General features: G+C 36.6%; 1 protein-coding gene across 1 annotated transcript in view; it reads right to left on the reverse strand.

Annotated features, from left to right (window-relative positions):
* The window catches only part of MALRD1 (MAM and LDL receptor class A domain containing 1), a 607787-nt gene that overhangs the window by 95733 nt on the left and 491165 nt on the right, over positions 1-20889 (reverse strand). The window contains exons 35-36 of the mRNA XM_061181405.1: positions 9361-9624; positions 543-668 (exon numbers count right to left, since the gene is read on the reverse strand). Of these exons, the coding sequence (XP_061037388.1) occupies positions 543-668; positions 9361-9624 (390 nt within the window). The remainder of the gene's footprint in view (positions 1-542; positions 669-9360; positions 9625-20889) is intronic.

The raw sequence follows: 20889 nt of genomic DNA on the forward strand, positions 1-20889 counted from the left end.
CAGTTTTGATAAAAGTATAATCACAAAAACACATTATCAGATCTTATAAACGTTCTAGGGTCAGAAGAAAGAAAAATGTTTAAAAGTTAGTCTGAAGTTAAATAAATTGACTTTTAAGCATGACTAGATCATGCAAATAGGGAGCTCTTATGAAGAAGTGAGAAAAAATTACAATTTAAAAAAATTAATAACATATTAGATTGTGTAGGGGTTTCCCTCTTATAGAAACCAGCAATTTGCATAGAAGAGATTATTAAATGCTAATGATGTTAACTTATATTATATTAAATTAAAATGGTTTGATTTTTATTTCGTGAACATGGTTTATGTAGAGTATACATGAATTCATTATATTATATACTTGTACATTTTTAATAAATGTAGCAAATTAATGTTAACATTCTTCCTGCCCCCAAACCAATAACAGTAATTCAATTATTCCATACTTGATATTATTTAGAATTTCAAGTTTTAATATTTTTATTGTGTGCAGGTTAAGTTATTGGCTTATATTACAAAGAATTTTAATGGATATACAGTACCTAAGCAGCTGGACTCATCAGGTTGGAAATCCATGCAGTCGGCAAAACCATCACAGCGCTTGTGTACTGGGATACAGCTGTTAGAAGAGGCACACATCAAAGCTCCCTCAGAACAGTTTTCATTGGCTGAAAAAGAGAACAATAATTATCACTGTTTTTAAAAAACAAATTTCTTCTAATAAAATAATAAGACAGTTTATTGTTTTACCCCTCATTTTTCTAGCCCTACATTTAAACTATATATTAGAGTTCTTGGTGAAGGAAACTTCAATTTATTAAATTGAAATTTATTAAATTAAAAATTTCTTCACAAAAAGTTTGTCAATAGAATCATCTCCCAGTTGTGCATTATGTAGTATTATTCATGTATGTGTGTATAAAATGCATTGTGTGTACTATATAGTCCAAACTGATTTTAGACTAGAGTCAACTTTAATATCAAGGCAGATCTCTTTGTACTTCTGTTGCTCCCCTAACATCTCTATATTACGTGCAACTGAACTAACAGAGACTGTAATTTGTTTGAATGTTCATCCATTTCCAATTGGGTTATAAGTCATGGGTAGTCACTGGGTATCTGTTAGAGCTGGGTAGTGATGTAGATCACTGCAGCCTAAGGTAATATGAGTATGTGCCTTTATAGCAATGCCAATGCATGATGTAGGTATTTTACTAATTTCAGAGTCTCTTGTTGGCTTGATTTCAAGGGACAAGCATACGTCTTGTGCATAGGACTTTGGTTGTTTCAGAAAATTGTCCTTATCAATGAACCCATCAATGATACTGACAGTTCAATGGCAATCTAGTTCTGCAAAGTACTTGACCTCCCTTGGATGCTACTCTTAGTCCTATAACTGTTTTCTTGTGTTCCTCCCTCTTGCTCTCTAGTCTCTTCAGGATTACAACTTCCTGTAAGGCAGTGGACTGTTCTACACTCCTTTTACAAGTTAGGGCTAAACCAGAACCCTTCATTCCAGGCCACCATCATGCATCTCCAGTCTCCTGTTTGCTTCAGAACCTGCAAACCAGCAGGCCTGGTTCTATTCCAGTTTTGTTCCAGCCCTATATTAATCATGTCCTTGAGCCTTTTTAGGGTCATTTCTTCTATCTAGCATTGTTATGTGTTTGGAGTAGAGGGAAAGTGTCAAAGAATGAACCTACTGCACCATCTTGTCAGGATTTCTGGATTGATTTCAAAAGCACTGAATAATAATGATACTGATCTAAGCTGCATTTCTATTCCTGTTTCTTTGAGCCCTGGGGTTCTGCAGAGATATGTGGAAGGCAGCAGGGAAGAGCCAGGGCTTTCTGGCACTTACCCCAAGTTCAACAAGAATAGCTCTGCTTCTCTCTGATGTACTTAATGGTTTCATATACAATATCTTATTTGAACATTTTAACCCAAACCTATTGCCAAAAATTTAAAAAGGATTGATCTGGAAAGTTACTTCTACTAGAATAAAGACAATTAAGTTCAAATTTCTCAAGCTAAATTGATAGTTTAGAAGACTCAGGAGTAAATATCCCCATGCATGGGTCTTGCACAGATTTTGTCAGTTACGTCACAAATTTTTCTTTTTTTTAAGTTATTTATGGGCTGGAAGGAGTTGTTTATTTGAGTTATCATAGGTTACTGACAAAGTTCAGTTTGAGAACTGCCTATCGAAATTTATTGTCAAGTGGAACATAAAAATGTTTTTTAAGGCACCCCAATGTACATTGCAGCACTATTTATAATACCCAGGACATGAAAGCAAACTAAATGTCCATCAACAGAGGAATGGATAAAGATGTGGTACATATATACAGTGGAATATTACTCAGCCATAAAAGGAACAAAATAATGCCATTTGCAGCAACATGGATGGACCTAGAGATTGTCATACTGAGTGAAGTAAGTCAGACACAGAAAGCCAAATATCATATGATATTGCTTATATGTGGAATTTTAAAAAAGGATATAAATGAACTTATTTACAAAACAGAAGTAGAGTCACAGATATAGAAAACAAACTTATGGTTACCAGAGGATAAGGAGGGGGAGGGATAAACTGGGAGATTGGGATGACATATACACACTACTATATATAAAATAGATAACTAATAGGAACCTACTGTATAGCACAGGGAACTCTACTCAATACTCTATAATGGCCTATATGGGAAAAGAATCTAAAAAAAGAGTGGGTATATGTATATGTATAACTGATTCACTTTGCTGTACACCTGAAACTAACAGAACATTGTAAATCAGCTATACTCCAATAAAAATTAAAAAAAAAAGAGTATGTATTTCCATTGACTAAAAATGCTGGATCTGAAAAATTAAAGTGTTACTCTTCATTGAGCAATTCTTCCTGCTAGAACATTAATTCACACCAAAAAATATTATTGAGGTGCCACTATAAGTAAGACATTATGCTTAGCACTTCCACTAGTGAGTGCAGGAGAGAAATTTTTAAAAACAGTAACCAAAACATATACAGCAACAAAACCAAGATAACAATACAAGAATGATTAATGGTTCAAAATAATAATAAGAGAAATGTCATACAGCCAGGCTTAGTTAGAAAAGCATTGCTAAAGATAAGTATGATAAAAATAAGAGATTCCTTTAGTTTAGGGAAGTCTATAAAGGGTGAAAGTAAGAATAGAGTCTTGAGATATGTTTTAAATTTTAATGTTTCCAGAGAAAAGCCATTTAACAGAGTGGGAATCAAGTCTACAGATTGGGAATCAATAAGTTTGATACTGGAACAGTGAGTAAAAGCAGTTTGCCTCGGACTGGGGAGTCTGTGTGAAGAGGCAGGACAGACAAATATAAAAAATGAGGTTGAAACCGGATTGTAGAAATGGCTAAGGTGCCAGGAGAAGAGATGATCTTTAAGCTTTTCCAAAGGGTGACATAATTTTAGGATATGTAATACATCAACAAGATAAATAATATTCCAAACCAAGTAAACTAAGAAATAGAATAATTTTCCAACTCCTATAAGATGAAGAGATGTTTGTAAAAAATGAATGTGTGAATATATACATGTCTCAATATATCCATGTATGTGTATGTATTCATATTTTTTTATCATTGTTTTTCATTGCAAGGAGCTGAGGGACCATACAAGATAATAGTTTTATGGTTTTAAACAATATAATGTGCTGAAATTTGTATACAAAGATGATAGATACTCATCTACTTGTAAAGCATTATTTTGGACCCTTCTTCTCTCAGAAATACTAATCCAATCCATATTCCTTAACCTAATTGCCAGTGTGACTGAGAGCTTATTTTCAAGTTGACTGTACAATGAAGAGTTCTAACTTGTAAGCGGTATAAATGCTCAACTATGGCCCAAACAGCATTGAAACACATAAAAAGTGTATAAGAAAATAAATGGTTTCATTTGTAGAAAGTTTTACTTTTTCCTTTTAATCGAAAGTTTAGTTTAGATAGTTAAAAATTGGCCTTTCACTTTATGAAATTTGAAACTAAAAGCTTAGTTTCTGTGGCATTTTAAATGGTATAACATTAAAGTTAGTATTTATTAATTTCCTTTTAAAAGTGGGTTGAAAATAAATTATGTATGCAATTAATACTTATTGACACCTATACAGCAAAGGACTGAACGCAACAAAGCAAATGGAATCATTAGTTTCTTTTTATCCTCCATTATTAACACATATACAACAAAAACATTTTCCAAAATTAGTCCAAATAAGTTATAAATAAAATTTATAGGAAGCTCAGGTTTCAAAATGTTGCCCTGGAAAATACCTACTTTTGCCACATTCTCTTTCAAACATTATGGTTTAATGTCTATAAAAATACTTATTTCAATCTGTCATCATCCTAGAGGTTCATACTCTTTCTAATCGAAATAAGGTAAGTAACACAGAGAATTTTATGGCTTTTAGCTCATTCACTCAGGTAGATGATACATTAAAGATAAACAATTCATGAATGGCTCATCGGAGTTACCTCCGTAAAGCAAAATCCCTTTTGAAGATTATAGTTGCTGCGTAAGAAATATACACAAAAGTAAGGCATGTATGACTATGGGTGTGTATCCATTTACTACTAAAATGAAACTCATGTATGTAGCAGATTAACGTTTCTAACAGCAAAGAAACTATGGTCTTGGCCATGGGAATAAAGGCTGCAAGCCCTTCAAGGCAGACACACACCTAGCATGGAGCAGGATGGATATGTATTCTATCCCTGAACTAAAATCAATCACTACTCTTATTGAAATATCTTAGCAGTTTAAATAATTTTAATAGAACTATAAATATAATTTAAAGTGGAAAGGATAATAATTTATTATGTTTGTATTATGCACTTTACCATATTAATTCCTTTAATTCTCCAATACCTCTGTAAAAAAGACTTAATCTCTATGATTTTAATGTCGAGTAAACTGAGGAACACTCTTGTTAGAAGCTGTCAAATGCAGAGGATGATCTTTACAGTGTGATGGAGAAGCACCAAAGGATGCTGAGATCATAGCTAACAAATTGAAAGGCCAATAATAAAACTGTTGATGATAAAGGCTGATCCACAAGTCTTAGGAGCATGATCCATTCCCAATCTTCAGAAGTGACACTCAACTTGATAAGACGTATCCACTACTATTGGAACATAAAGTTAGATAATAGGAAAACTATCCACTTCTCCATCTGTTTTTCCCAGTTATCTCTATTACTGATGGATAATGTGCCTCTCCTGAGCCATTCTCCATCTTCTCTCCCTGCTCTGAGCCCTGGGAGGTTGAACTCTAAGGATACATCAACGTGCTTCTTTGCCTTCTAGCTTTGGTTGGGTTTGGTTGATAGGTAGCACCAGCAAGAGGTTGATGCAGAGAGAAGGGACTGTGAGATCACCATTGGTTAGCTGCTCCGTAACCAAATGCCATGCCTTTTATCAAGTAGCTCTCCTTGACTCTCGATTCAGGCAACTGTTCCCTCCTCTCACATCCTTTGCTCTAGAGATGATAAAAGGCCCCGCTGTTACTATCCCTTATGGTTTCCCTATGCATATTATTTCCCTAATAAATAATCCCTTTATTAAAACAATCTCAAATTATACAATATCAACGTGTCATCTATTTCTTGCTAGGATATTGACCGATACATCTGATGAAATCAAAATCTTCTTGGTGAATAGATTGCTATCAGAGGAATACCTATGAGAAGAATGCTCCTGGTTTTGTGTTATTTTCCCATATAATTAAACCATACTTATTTTTCCATTTATTTTAGGGAAAGGAAATATTTTTGGTAAAAGTATCACTTCAGTTTATAAAAAAACATGTTTCCAGTGGAAAGACAACATTAAATATGAATTATTTTTAAATTTGGACTCATCACATGCTTTGTTTAAGCATTCTGATCACTAAACATGTACTTTTGCAAGAATAAAAGGATTTCAAGTATCAATTGCTATCGATTTTCCTGCACAAAATTGCAAACTTTTCAGAATTCTATTCCTACAACATTTAAACATGTGCAAGCCTCACAAAACAAACAAACCAAAGAACCAAACCTCTTATTTTATCCTATATCCCACTCGAAATGCCAGCTTCTTGAAGTTTTCTGTAGCCGGTTTCCCTCTGCCATTTCCCATCTTCTCCACAAAAGACTGACATCACAATTCTGCCCTACCACTCCAAGCATGTTCTTGCTCCAAGACCACTAGCAACCATTTTTGCTTTTTCCCAGCCTGTATTTTTTAGTCCTTATCTTACATGATCTCTCAGAAACATTTGAACCTTTGAATACTCTCTGATACGTAGGCTTTCTACCTTTGATTTAAGATCATCACTCTCTTTTGTTTGCCCTCCTATGTCTATGACCACATCTCCGTGTCTTTCGATGTTTGGTTTTTCTTAACTGTCCTTTAGGTGTTCCTTAGGATTCTGTCTGCCACCTTACCTTTTTCCTCTCTCCATTATCTCACCTATATCTGCAGCTTGAATCATCGTATGCTGATAGCTATGTGTCTTTATATATCTTCCTTTAGCTCATTCCTGAGCTCCAGACATCCATTTATAAACACATCCTGAACGTTCCACGTGGATGTGCCACAGATACCATAAATACAACATGTTTAAAAATGAAGCTGCATTCTTACCCTAAGAGGTCCTTCTCCTCCTATTTTTCCCAGCTCAAGGAATGGCTGATTAGCTGTCTTGTTGCCCACATCAGAAACTTGGAAACTATTCTTGATTACTTTCTCCTCCTCTTCACTTGAATGTCTCTTAAATCTATTCATAATCTTACCTCATGCCATTAATCTACTCAATCCCTTTATATTTCCACTGTAACATCTCCTAACCAGTTCCCCATCCTCACTGCAATCCATTCCATTTACTACTTAAACACTTCTTCCTGGCATGATGGGGTGGACTCTTCAAGACCTAGTCCCTGCTTATCTCTCCCAACCTATTTCTGCAAAAGTCCCTGTACCACAAACTCTACTCTAGTTATATGGAATATGTTTCAATCAAACAACTTTTTCTCTATTCTTGGAACATTCTCCACTGGAATCAAGCATCTCTACTTGCCTAATGACTACCTGTCTTTCCAAATTTGGCTCTGCAATCATTTTTCTTGTTAAAATTTATAGACTCCCTAGCACCATAGTTAGGCAGTACCCTATGTTATTCAATAACACTGTTTTTATCTCTGTCACAGAACTTATCACATGGTATTCCAACTATCACTAATCTCCTTCACTAATATGTAATGTATCTAACAACCTGAGCTTGTACCATGTCATGTCCATCTGGATCATCAATGTCCAATACAACATGTGGCATAAAATACATCCTTAATTAAGATTTGTGAATGAATGAATGAAGGAAGGAAGGAAGGAAGGAGAGCTTATAAAATACCATTCTAAATAAATAGGTGAGCCCAGAGGGGGGGAAAAAACTGTTATGCTTTCAATTGTTTGGTAAATTGTCACCATCAGATGCTTTTATTCTGTAATTTTGCTCTAGCATTTTGTCCATGGTTTATTTTCATGCAATTTTCCCTACAGAGTCCTAACTCAATAAATATTTTGGACACGGAGAGAAGCAATTCTTTTACAATGCCGTCTATTCCTAATGTGGACTTATTTCCCCTTAGGAGCAGAATTTCGTATATTACTATCCCATCAAACACCAATTTTCCAACATATGTCTAAAAGTACAAGGATACAGTACCTTCCTAAGCTTCTCTTTACATAGCATTGTTATTTGAAGTCAAATACCATATGACTATATTGAACTGATGTCTATCAGCCAAATTCCATTAGAGCCTTGATGGGATAAGTAACTTGGCTTCCTCTTCCTCATTCACCTCCATTTGTTTAACTTGCTCCTAAGAAAATATTATAATACCTCACAAATCGGCTTTATTATAGAAAGAACATACATGTAGGAAATAACAGGGAGATAGAAAGCCAATCTCCAAACCTAAACCAGCAAAATAAATTCACTGATTTAAGGCTAAAACCTTCAAAAATCCAAAAGTCATCTTCCTTTTCCTTTATTCATCTTCACATCTTTTCCAATAGTTATCATAATTATGGATGCCCACACAAAACAGGGCACTGAAATACCCTTCTATTTCTCCCAATATCCCCCTCTTACAGTTACCTTCCAAACTTTACTGCTCCCCACCCCCCCAAAAAAGTGGCCACTAACATAGGGCTTATGGAGCTCTATCATTGCAGCCCAAATACAGTATGATATAATGTGAAACCAAGCAAACAAGTAATTAAATACAATGTTAGTGATGCTTTGACTCCACCATGATTATGAGCTCACCTTAAAGATTTGTGTAATTTGTATAATTACTTAATTAACACTCTTCCTTCCCTATCTGACATAGGCTAATTATAATAAAGACAGAAGTTGACGGATGCAGGACTGGGAATTTTACATGCATTCTCTCAAATCTTCACAGCCCTGTAAGTTAGGTATTACATGGATGGTAAGACTGACTCAAATAATGTTGCAGATTGTACAGGTAGTAAGTGATAAGGATAAGGTCAACCCTAATGTCTCACAGATTTACTTCTGCATTAACTCTTTCTGTTTTTGTTTTTTTTTTAATTTATTTATCTTTGGCTGCGCTGGGTCCCCGCCGCTGCGCGACAGCCCCCCTGACCACGGCGAACCTCCCTGCCGTGGAGCACGGGCTCCAGGCGCATGGGCCCCAGCAGCTGTGGCACGCAGGCTCCGCAGCCGTGGCTGGCGGGCTCCAGAGCACAGGCTCCGTAGCCGTGGCGCACGGGCCAAGCCGCTCCGCGGCATGCGGGATCATCCCGGACCAGGGCCCGAACCCGCGTCCCCCGCACTGGCAGGCGGACCCCCATCTGCATTAACTCTAATGACATAACATCTACCCAGGTCCAGGTCCATCCCCTAGCTACATCTATTCACTACAATGGATATTTGCCCATTTGCTCGAGCCATCTTCATGAACATTTAGGGTGGGAAGAAATTATAATTACACGTCTTCAATCCATTCCCACAAACATTTGTTAAAAAGATAATGGATACATAAGAGCATCCCCTATATGAATGACCCAGTTGTAAATAAAAAAGGAAATCAGACACATTTAACGGAGATTAGTGTGACTACAAATAAAATGTTTCCAGAAATGCTAAGCAAGGACAATATGCTTTGTTTAGCAATATAACACAAACAACTATGTTACTGAGGATACGATCATGGTAATACTCTAGAGAACTTTGTTTTATCTGTCATGCTCTATCATTTCCAAACAGCATTTCTCCCCTGGCACACTGGGTGAATGAAAATAACTCACAGCAGCCGGATTCGTCTTCATTAAAGTGACAGTCAGGCACGCCATCACATAGCAGGAGGGATGGGATACACTCGTTGGCAGAGCACTGGAACTTCATTTGACCGCAGAGCTGAGGAGGGGGGCTGAGAGAACAATCCATTTCATCAGATCCATCCATGCAGTCTTCCTGTCCATTACATTTCCCTGAGAGGGGCACACACTGGAGTGTGTAGATGCAAGAAAACTGATCAGCTTCACACGGTGACGGCTGTATTGTGACAGGACCTAAAAAGAGAGCCAGTCATTTTCACGTTAGGGGAGTTATCTCTCTGTCTAGTGTTGAAACATTATAGGATATTCTCATTCTCGCATAAACATTTAGCTAATTTAAGTAAATCAATTTTCTATTAGGAGTAAAATGAACTCTAACAAAACAGGCCAACATGATTAGAGAATACACCTTATCTTAACCTCAGAAACATTTATATAAAGGGCATCATTACTGTGAAAAAATGATCCTTTCAAATTAAAGAAATTTTGATTCATGCTCTTAAATTTGATCATCAGATTTTCCTTGAGGAGTAAAGATACTTTTATACAGTAAGTTAGGCACTTTGAAAAGTTGCAATCACAATTTAAAAATTTAAGTAAATTGGCATTATGTCATTATATCAGTATATAGTTTAGTAACAGTTTCTTAGTGGCCTCAGCTAGGGGAATTTGGTTCCTGAGAACTTGGGGAGGACTGAGTCACAGAACTGAGGTCTGCTACGGTTTTGTCACACTGCTCTTTGCCCTTGAGTCTTGATCACATTTCAAAGGTCTAAAAAGTGCAGATATGTGTAGCCATATCTAAAGTGCAGATGCAATCATAGTTTAAGCTAAGATATTACACTAGTGAGAATCTTCAAGATAATGTGATTCACACCCAACCAACCCATTTTATAGATGAGGATACTGAAGCTCATAAATTTTTAGCATCCAAAGACATGATGTAAATTTAGTGAGATTTTATCATGTGAAACTATTCCATAGCAATGGTTTAAGTCAACACTTAAAGCATGAGCAAAGAGTGTTGACTTGCTGCTGTTTCTAGAGGTCAGGGGATATCTGTGAACATACAGGATTGCACTAATTTGCTGGAACATTCTTATACTTCGTATTGTGGAACAGTATTCGTATTAGTGGAACAGTTCTTATACTTCGTATTGTCTCTGGGACAGATGTTGATGGGCTCATCAGTATTTTAAGGGAAAAGAAAATCAAAAGCAGTGGGGACCAGTTCAGGAATACCTTATTTTGTGTTTTTTACATTTTAAAACTACTATTATTTATGGATAATATAAGAATGATTTGTTTTATACATAAGGATGGTGGTGTGAATTCATTTTAGAAATGAAATTTAAAAGTTACTCTCCTTTACCACTCACTCAGTAGTGGTGACATATCTAGAATATATTTAAATTCAAACTCTGTGATGAAAGTCATGTATCTAAGACAATCTTTGTTCATGGAAATAAGCATATTTAAGTGGGAGAGGGATAAATGTATGACTTTGAGACATTTGTGTCATATTCTTATTTAACTACCTAAGTCATAGCAGTGCATACAATTGCAGTGTTCCAATGGAAACATTCTGAATTCAAACTTAGAAAGTAAATTGGATTTTAATTTTTATAAATTTACATGTATAACTATATATATCTTTTGATATTTAACTATTTAACCATGGTCAAATAGTTTCTCTTCATTCTTTTTATTAATCTCACATTGAAGACAGGGCAGACATCCTTACTTTCGTTTTTTTCTCATATATTTTATGGACTAAACTTTCATCTTTATATACTCACCTCAAGGTTGAACATCAACTGTAGGTTGAAAAGGCTGAATAAACGTTTTGCATGTGATGAAAATCTAGAACCAACCTTAGTAATACACCTATTACTTAGCTAAGCTAAGGTACCAACCTTTTGTGACAAAACACAAGGGAATAATTTTCTCTATTTCAAGACAAGCTTCTCGCCTTATTCAAAATGAGTTGCATGTGTGTGTTCCTTTATATTTTTGCTTACATCAGATATGCAAAGTAAAGTTCTCTCTTTTATTTGGAGGCAGCAATTCTGTTAAATTCTATAATCATTTATATCAAAAGATATTCAAACTCACTTGTTCTAGGTCCTTCTTTACAAGAAACCTGGTGGGCTTTATTGTCTGTAGTGGATTCTGTCTTGCATTGTCTGGAGTTTTCTATCAAGATCAAGGCCCTCATGCCCCCAGCTGCTGGGAGGTTACCAGATGACAGCTCACAGCTGAGTCTACCTCTAGGATTTTCCCTCTAAAGTCACACAGCCTCGCAGGATCGGCTCCTTTCATTGGCGAATTGGGGAAGATGGTCCAGCCCCTAGGCATCAGTTTGGGACCAATGCAGCTCCCGAGCTCCCCACGGCATCAGCGTGAGACCCCCTATGGCACCTGTATCAGAGTTCAACCCTCCCTCTGCCCAGTCCTGCTTCCTTCACTTCACAGGGGTTGTTCCTGGGAGAATTTCCAATAAACCTTTTGCACAGGAATCAGGGCCTCAGAGTTCACTTCCCTGGGAACCTAAGATACTATCCTACCATCAAAATGCATCTTGTTTTAAATTAAACGCCCTCCCCACACTGCCGAATCGCTTCTCAAATTTTCCGTGGAAATACTTTTGATGCAAGAGGAACTTGAACTTGCACTCCTAAAGGGAGTCTAGGTAGACCCTTAGCCAGAAGTAGTTCTCCATAAGCTCAACATTTCTTTTAAGTCTCTTGTTTTATCTGATGAAAATTCTACATTCTACGACATAGGACATTCAAGTTTTTTCACTATAAAAGACTTCCTCCAGGAATTCAAATAAAATGAATACTCTTGGAAGATGTACTATGTATATCTTCTGAATTGAATGCTTTCTACTGCATACTCTCTTTGAGAAGTTAAGAAGGTTTCCCTAAAATTTTAATATTAACATGTTTATTCTTGGGTATCACCCATGGAGTTACCTAATTAAGACAGTTAATGTCTCGCTCATATAATTCTATAAAAAATGAACGATATTAATTGTTCTCTTTTATAACCTGAAAAAGGTTAGCACCACCTTAAATGCATATTACTAAGCGAAAACAGTCAATCTTAAAAGCCTACATATTGTCTGCCTCCAGCTATATAATATTCTGGAAAAGGCAAAACAGTGGATATTGTAAAATGGTCGTTGGTTACCCAGAGATGGTAGAAAGGAAGGGAGGAACAAGGGGGGATTTTTAGAGCTGTAAAACTCTTCTTTATGGCTCTGTAATGGTGGATACATGCCATGGCACAGACTGAATGTTTACATCCCCCCCAAATTTCGTATGTTAAGACATAATTCCCAATGTGATGACATTTGGAGGTGGGGTTTTGGGAGCTGATTAGGTCATAAGAGTGGAGTCCTCATGAATGCAATTAGTGCTCTTATTAAAACTGGCCCTTGCCCTTTCCACTTTGTGAGGACCCAGCAAGAAGGCACTGTTTAGGAAATAGTTTTGCACCAGACACCAAATCTGCCAGCATATTCGTCTTGGACTTTCTAGCCCCCAAAACTATGAGAAAGAAATATTTGTTGTTTGTAGGCATCCGAGTCTATGATATTCCGTTACGGCATTCTGAACAGATTAAGACATGCCATTATACATGTGTCAAAACTCACAGAAATTGTAATACCGAGAGTGAATGCCAATGTAAACTATGGGCTTTGGGTGACAGGGATGTGTCAATGTTGATTAGTCAGCTGTAACAAACGTAACATTATGGTGCTGGAAGGTTGATTATGGGGGAGGCAGGTATACCCAAACTCTCTGTAATTTACACCTAATTTTGCTGTGAAATGAAAACTGTTTTAAAAAATAAAATGTGTGTGTGTATGAATCTCAGCACCAATATCCCTCAGAATCTACATTCTAGCCCAAGCTCTTCACTAGTGATGGAAAGGGTGGAGGAGAGACACAGGGCAGTGGATGTTGGGTTACCTACAACATGAAGCTGTGATGGAGCTCGCTCTCTCCCCCAACACACAGAGGCTGCAGACTCGAAAGAAAATCAAGAATATATTTTCCGTGCTAGGGAAAATCAAGAGCTGAAGAAGCAGAACATATTAAGAGGCCCCCAAAGAGTTATCATTGTTACTCAGCATCAATATTTGCCACAATGATAGTGAATTCCTTCCTAACTATGAATAGTGATACCACTGCAAATGTCTGTAATTGCATAAATGAAGAATTTTCTGCCTTCATATAACCTCAAATAATCTAAAACATACATGAATGTGGAAACATATACAAAAATATGAAATGTTAGAGCAGTTGCTGGTCATTTCCTTCTTGTCATGAGGCCTGGAACCCAGAGAGACCCCAGAGGATAAGAGATACATTCCTCTTTTATCATCTCCAGATGGTCCTACACTATATTTCCTGGTCTGACATATCTGTGCTGGTATGGCCCCTTTTATACGCAATGTTGGGCCAGGTTATATACTTGACCTAATTTAATGCTATTGTTCACTGATAGCTCTATTCCATATTAACTGAACTTTATTTAATAGTCAAAGAATTCCCCAAATGTTAAACTCTTAACTTCTACTTTAGGGCCAATATTATTAAATAATTCCCCTTTTAATTTCTGCTTCACATTGCTTCCAAAATACATTTCCCAAAGGAAGAATCCTGTTCAAAACTGGTTCCCCAATGCCTCACAGGGTGAAGTGCGCTGTCCTTACCAGATTAAGGTCCACTGTCCTGTGGTTATTCAATGACCAAACTCCTGACTCAGCCTCACCTATATTCTCCCAACAAAGCCTAAAATTGCAGAGGAAATCATGACTATTTCAATTATGACTGTATTGTACTCTTTGCCGGCTGGGATGGGGCAGGAAGGAGAACGCTGTTGTCATTCCTGTGAGTGGGAAGGTTTTCACTTACAGATATCATGAGTGGGTGTTTTGGTGCCTATGATTACATCTTTGTCTCAGTGTAGAAGGCTTGAGATGGAGAGTGGGAAGCTGTCTCTTCATCACACACCACAAATATACACAATTGAAGGAAATCTAAGAGTCTTAGGCAATCTGTCTGTGAGGGAATATTGCCGAATTTCAAGTACACTTTGGGGACACCTGTTTTACATGTCTCAGGCAGGTCAAAGGAGAGAGAGGCAGGTACTGAGATGGAGATATCGAGGTGGGCAGTAGAGAAGACCACTCAGGAGTTAGACATGGCGGTCTCTCAGAGATCTCCCAGCTGTATTGTCTTGACTGCCTCGATGAAAGAGAAACTAGAGAAAGTGGCTGTGATACCCCATAACTTCCAGTTAACAGGGCATCAGCACTAAACACAAAGACAAATACATACAACTATGTTTAACTTAATATTAACTTCTGAGGAATATGAATAAGTAGCTTTACCTAAAGTTTGGAGTGTTCTACATGATTGAATTAGTTTTACTTTTAAAACCACATAATTTTAAGACTAATTTCTGCCTTTCTAATAAAATAATTTAAAATGTATAGCTGTATAGCTGAAACTAACACAATACTGTAAATCAACTATACTCCAATAAAAATTGAAAAAAAGAAAAATAAACTTGAAGTCAAAAAGAACTACTAGAAATAGTAGTTCATTCATTGCTTAATAATAAACAAAAATTGATTTATTAAGAAGATAAAAAAATGATTAATGTGTGTTGGGTTATCTTGCCCCATATGAAACCCTACATGAGGCACACCCAACTAACATTACCTTATAATCAGAAAGAGCAGAAAGGGCAAAATGCAAGATCTGGATATTTTAGCACTTGAACTGACCTCTTAATTGATCAATCATCTGCTCCATCGGGCAGAGAAGACCAACCATGGGCCTGTCATTCCTTTAGACCCCTTTTTATCAAAAACTGGTTATTTCTCTAAACTCATGCTTTCCATTTTGACCAAGTTTATATTAGTGAAAATGATAACTCATACATATAAACCTATTTATTTACTCTTTGTTAAGCCAAGAAACTTGTTTTTTGTTTTCTATTTTCCCAGTTCCAACTATTTCCACAAAGAGTAACTGGTCTTTTCTGGGTAAAATGTTCTCATATGCCAATAAGATGCTATCAGAAAAACTGGTCATTCTGTTGAAGTCACTTGTTTTCAATGAAAAAAAAAAACTTTTCTTAAAACAGATTTTTTTATTGAAGCAGTGTCACTTTCTTATTTTATTTCTTAGGCAACAAACAAACAAGCTTGTTTTCATAAAGTCTGAATGTTTTCCAGATAACAACATATGTGTTCCAGGAAATCAGGAAACCCATAATAGAAGTAGACTTTAATAGCCCAAGAGAACAAAACAGGCCCAGATTGACCTTGGCTATTGAAAAACTCCCAGAATCCCTCAGACATGCTTGGTCTGGTAAAACACTGGCCTGCTGAATATTTCCAAGTAAAAAGAAAGGAGCAAAGGTTATGATAATTTTCAAAAATGACTATATGGTAGAGAAATGACTAACTCACCATACTATATTTTATTTTAAATATACATATATATTTATATACTATGGATATATAAATATATATGATTATGTGGTAAACATCATTGTTCATATAAAAGCATTCACCTTTAAGACAGTGTTGGGACAGTGAACTGTGGTTTATCTTCACATTCAATATGAGGAACTTGTCAAACCCAGGCTAATGGAGTATGGTTCCTACTGGGACTGATTTTTCCATGGTTGTCATTTAGATTTCTTCCCCCTAATTCAAAAAAATTCCTTCCAGCCTGAAGATCAGCAGGAAACCCAATAAGAACCACCTCACAGTATAACAGACAAGCTCCACCAAATGTAGTTAAGAGGGAATCCAGATCTTACTCCCATAAGCCTGCTTGGTATTAGCTTTTAATGCCATTTTCCAGTTCTTGTGTTTTTTCCTTCTAATCTAATGTCCCTTCCAGGAATAAAGGGGAATTACCCCATCATTTGACAAACTGGGAGGACTTCACGACCCTGCAATAATAGATTTAAAACCTAATAATATTCTATAAGCCGATAAGCGAATCAGGATTGACTGATAATCATTTTCATTCAGCTTTTTGTACATTCATCATTATTTGTTTAAAAATTAGGCCCATGAATCACTAACTGAATCAAAATTATAAAAATGACCCATGCGTTAAAACCATGTTCTAAATCATTTATCTACAGTACTATAATATCTCTTCCGATATAAAATGGATATCTACTCTATATCATACACTTATTTCAAATTTATATTTTTATCAATCAACCTAAAGTTAAAGATAGTCATACTCACTAAAATTTTCTTTAAAAGACAAGATAATGACAATGGAGATTTTTCAATGGAGAGGAACTGAAAATGACAGAAAACAAGCTACACTTATCACAAAATACCATGTAAGATATATTACAGGAGAGCTGCAAACTTAAGGCCTTAACAATCTGGAACAGAGTTTGGTTTCCTGCTGGGAATATTAAGGATAAACTCATGAAGAAGGTGGCTTTTGCTTTGCCCTTGAAAGTGAAAAAGGATTTACACAAGAGGAGATAAAGGGCAGGGCATCTCCAGCCTGAGAGCAGTAAGATTAAAGTCAACGAGATGAGAGGACAGAATATGGGACATGACTAGAGAAAGGCAAGAGGTCCTATTTTAAGGGATCATTTCATAACCAGAATCAGAGAGATAAGACAGGAGCTGCGACAAAGGATAAGAAACATATTCAGTAGGCAATTGAGAGCCTCTAAGCATTTTTCTTCTTTATAACTTGTATGAATTTATGTATTTTGATTAGTCTCAGTTTTATTTCATCTCTCACCATTGGAGTATAGATAGAAAATTTATTGTTTCTGGTCAGCTTTGTAAATTGGTCCAAATGGTTGCAGAATATTCAAGCTCGATTATGATTTTTTAAAAAAGAAGAGGAATGGTCGTCAGCCAGAGGTGGCTGATGTGGAAATTAGAAATGAAAGTGTAACGTACAAGACTCTGAAGTGCAGACATATGATTTGGGCTTGGTCAACAGTATGCTTCCAACTAACTCCTTTAATTTTGAGGGAATGACAAAGGGACGGTTAGAGATTACTCATAATGGTGGCAGGAAAGTAGATAGCCCAGCTCTGAAGGAAGTATTCATAGGCAGTGGACTTAGGTAGTTTCAGCCTCTGGTTTACTCAGTCTTACTCACTTCCCACTTATTTTTCTGTCTTAGATTCTCAGTTTTACATTTAATTTTTGGAGCAATCCAATATTCTTTCAATAAACTTATTTTCTGCCTTTAAGTTAGCCCGAGTCAGGTTCTGTTGTTTGCAATAAAAAATTCTTTTTGTTATCGTGGTGAATAAGAAAAATGCAAGGTCTACTTTTCTGGAACTTACACTACAGTAGGGGCTAGAAGATTAAGTCGGTAGTTCCGTGTGTGTGTAAATTAGATAAATCAGTTACGCAGCCGTAACAGGGATTCCGATGAGTAATAAGAAGGCCCTGAAGTAGAGTCTGAGCTGTAAAATGGAACTGAGGGGGAAACAAGAAGGCAGAATCTCTGGTTTCAAAGTGGATATTGAGAAAAAGATAAAGGCACTAAAAAATTGATGACATCTCTTTATGGTTCATAACCAAGAGGTTTTTGAGGCTTTTTAAAAAAATATCAACTCATACAAATGGTACAAATATCCTTATTATGAGATAAGTTTTCATTGGCAAACTCTTCATCCATTATGAGAAGTAAATGTGCTCATTCTTTGCCCTGGACCACAGCCATAGTTTTCACTCCTCTGTCCAGCTGGGAGGAAGCGAGCATCATTAACCCTGAGGCTCCTTCCTCTGACGTGTGTGTATGGCAGCCTGTTGTACTGCTTCGCCAAAGCTGACTGCGTGCTTTTCTTCTCAAATACACCTTCAGTGAGGTCATACTGGCAACCTGAAATTAACCATGCTGGGGTATTTAACCAAGGAAATAGGGAAATGCTACACATCAGGGATTTTTTTCCCCCTTGAGAGCTAGTCTACCAACACACCACTGAATATTTCTCATGAATATTCATTGATGGGGCTTCCCTGGTGGCGCAGTGGTTAAGAATCCGTCTGCCAATGTAGAGGACACGGGTTCGAGCCCTGGTCCGGGAATATCCCACGTGCCACAGAGCAACTAAGCCTGTGCACCACAACTACTGAGCCTGCGCTCTACAGCCCGTGCGCCACAACTACTGAAGCCTGCGCACCTAGAGCCCATGCTCCGCAACAAGAGAAACCACCGCAATGAGAAGCCCGAACACCGCAACGAAGAGTAGCCCCCACTCACCGCAACCAGAGAAAGCCCGTGCACAGCAACAAAGACCCAACACAGCCAAAAATAAATAAATAAATAAATTTATAAAAAAAATATATATATATATTCATTGATGGCTCAATAAGTTACTTCCATATACTTGATGCTGCCTTCAAGTCAAATGAAATCATCTTAGAACTATAGTTTTAGAGCTGAGAGAGTTTCAAATGCACTTTATAATATTTTAAGCTTCCACGTATGCATCATTATCCCAATATGTCCTTAGTTTGTAAATTCCTGGAGAGCTGGCGATAATATTATAGGCACATATGTCCTTCCAATCTAAATCCAGGGCAGCACACAGTAGATTCTCAACTTTGACTAAATGAAGGGCAGACTTACTCAAGTTCACAAATACAGCAAGCAGCAAGAAGTCTTCTGTGTCTTCCTGCAATGACATTTCTGCCATAACCCTAGATCCCTTTGAACTCCCTCCTCATTCTCTCTGGACTCTCTTCTTTTCTATGTCATTCTCTATGCCTTCCTTCTGCCTTCCTGATCCTCTTTTACAAACCAAGTCCCATGTGATCATAAGACGGTAGACCTGAAAGGGACTTAAGAGATTGTCTATATCATTTCCCTGATGACAAAACATGGTCTAAGGACTTTAAATTAGTTTCTTAAAATTATACTAGTATTTAGTGATACAGTCATGATTTAGACTCATGTCTCCAAATTTTTAGTATAGTTGTCATCTTTCTATCACTGCATATAGCCACACAGAATCTACTGGATTCTCTCTGTGTCTCTCTTTGTCTCTGTCCCTCTTACCTCCCAAACAAGGGTTTGAAAATAAGACTGGAGGCAGAGCTCATTGGTGGTAGTGAAAGGAGGTACCATATGTTGATAAATTCAGTTGATGACTTTTACTTATTCATCTACTCATTTGACATATTTCTTTATTCATAGGACATGTTTATTTAGTATCTCCTATATAACAGGACTCTTCTAGGCATGTAGAATACATCACTGAAGATGATATAAATGATGAAGATGATGAAAACAGACAAATGTCTCCATCTTTAAATAATTTGCATTCAAGAGAATATATCTGTCCTGGAAATGCTCCAGAATAATACTTGCTGCTCAAATTCAGAGATGTGAAACAAGAATGAAAATCTCTATTCCAGAATGACGTGAGAGCCACTGTCGTTTAGCAGTGATAATATAAACAAGGAGAACTTGTGGCTGCTTATTCCCCTTGAATGCCTTATGAATTTCATTATTTGTTTGGCACCTTGCTAGTTGCTGTCATTTTATATTTACCAAGTCAATTTAAAAAAGGATGCCCTAGGATAATATTTCTTTTCTTTGGAATTGCATTCACTTCCTGAAGATCATTTTCTTTCAATTTAACAAAAAAATCTAGTTGGAAAGTTTGTTCATAAAGTTAATTCCTAAAACTGGAGTTTTCTTAGATTTAAAATCCATAGCAGCATCCCTTGTTATTTACTGTGTATTTAAATAATGGAGCATCAGACTCAGTACGTTTCAATTAGGAATGTTAATTAGTAGAAGACAGTATGTTGCAGAATTATTCTTAGGTTTTTTTTGACTGAAATAGTTAATGCTTCACAAAACAGAAGTAAAGTCATGGATGTAGAAAACAAATTTATGGTTACCAGGGGATAAGTGGGGGGAGGGATAAATTGGGAGATTGGGATTGACATATACACACTACTATATATAAAATAGATAACGAATAAGAACCTGCTGTATAGCACAGGGAACTCTACTCAATACTCTATAATGGTTGGTGTGGGAAGAGAATCTAAAAAAAAAAGAGTGGATATGTGTATATGTATAACTGATTCACTTTGCTGTACACCTGAAGCTAACACAACACTGTTAATCAACTACACTCCAATAAAGATTTTAAAAAAATTAGTTACTGCAACTCTTTTCAGGAAAGGCACGTTTCCTAAATCTTGATGATAATTATTTCATGGATAAGAAAAATGGGGTCAAATGGGTAGTAAGTGTTTTAATGACAATTTGAACCCAGTTCTTGGTTATAAAGTAGACATCAGTGTTCCCAGTTGTATTAGTTTCCTAGGGCTGCCATAACAAAGTACCACAAACTGGATGGCTTAAAATGATAGACATTTATTCTCTCACAGTTGCATAGGCCAGAAGTCTGAAATTCAAGGTGCTGACAGAGACACACTATCTCTGA

This window comes from Eubalaena glacialis, chromosome 2 (genome assembly GCF_028564815.1).
Source record: "Eubalaena glacialis isolate mEubGla1 chromosome 2, mEubGla1.1.hap2.+ XY, whole genome shotgun sequence".
In the NCBI taxonomy this organism is placed as follows: domain Eukaryota; kingdom Metazoa; phylum Chordata; class Mammalia; order Artiodactyla; family Balaenidae; genus Eubalaena; species Eubalaena glacialis.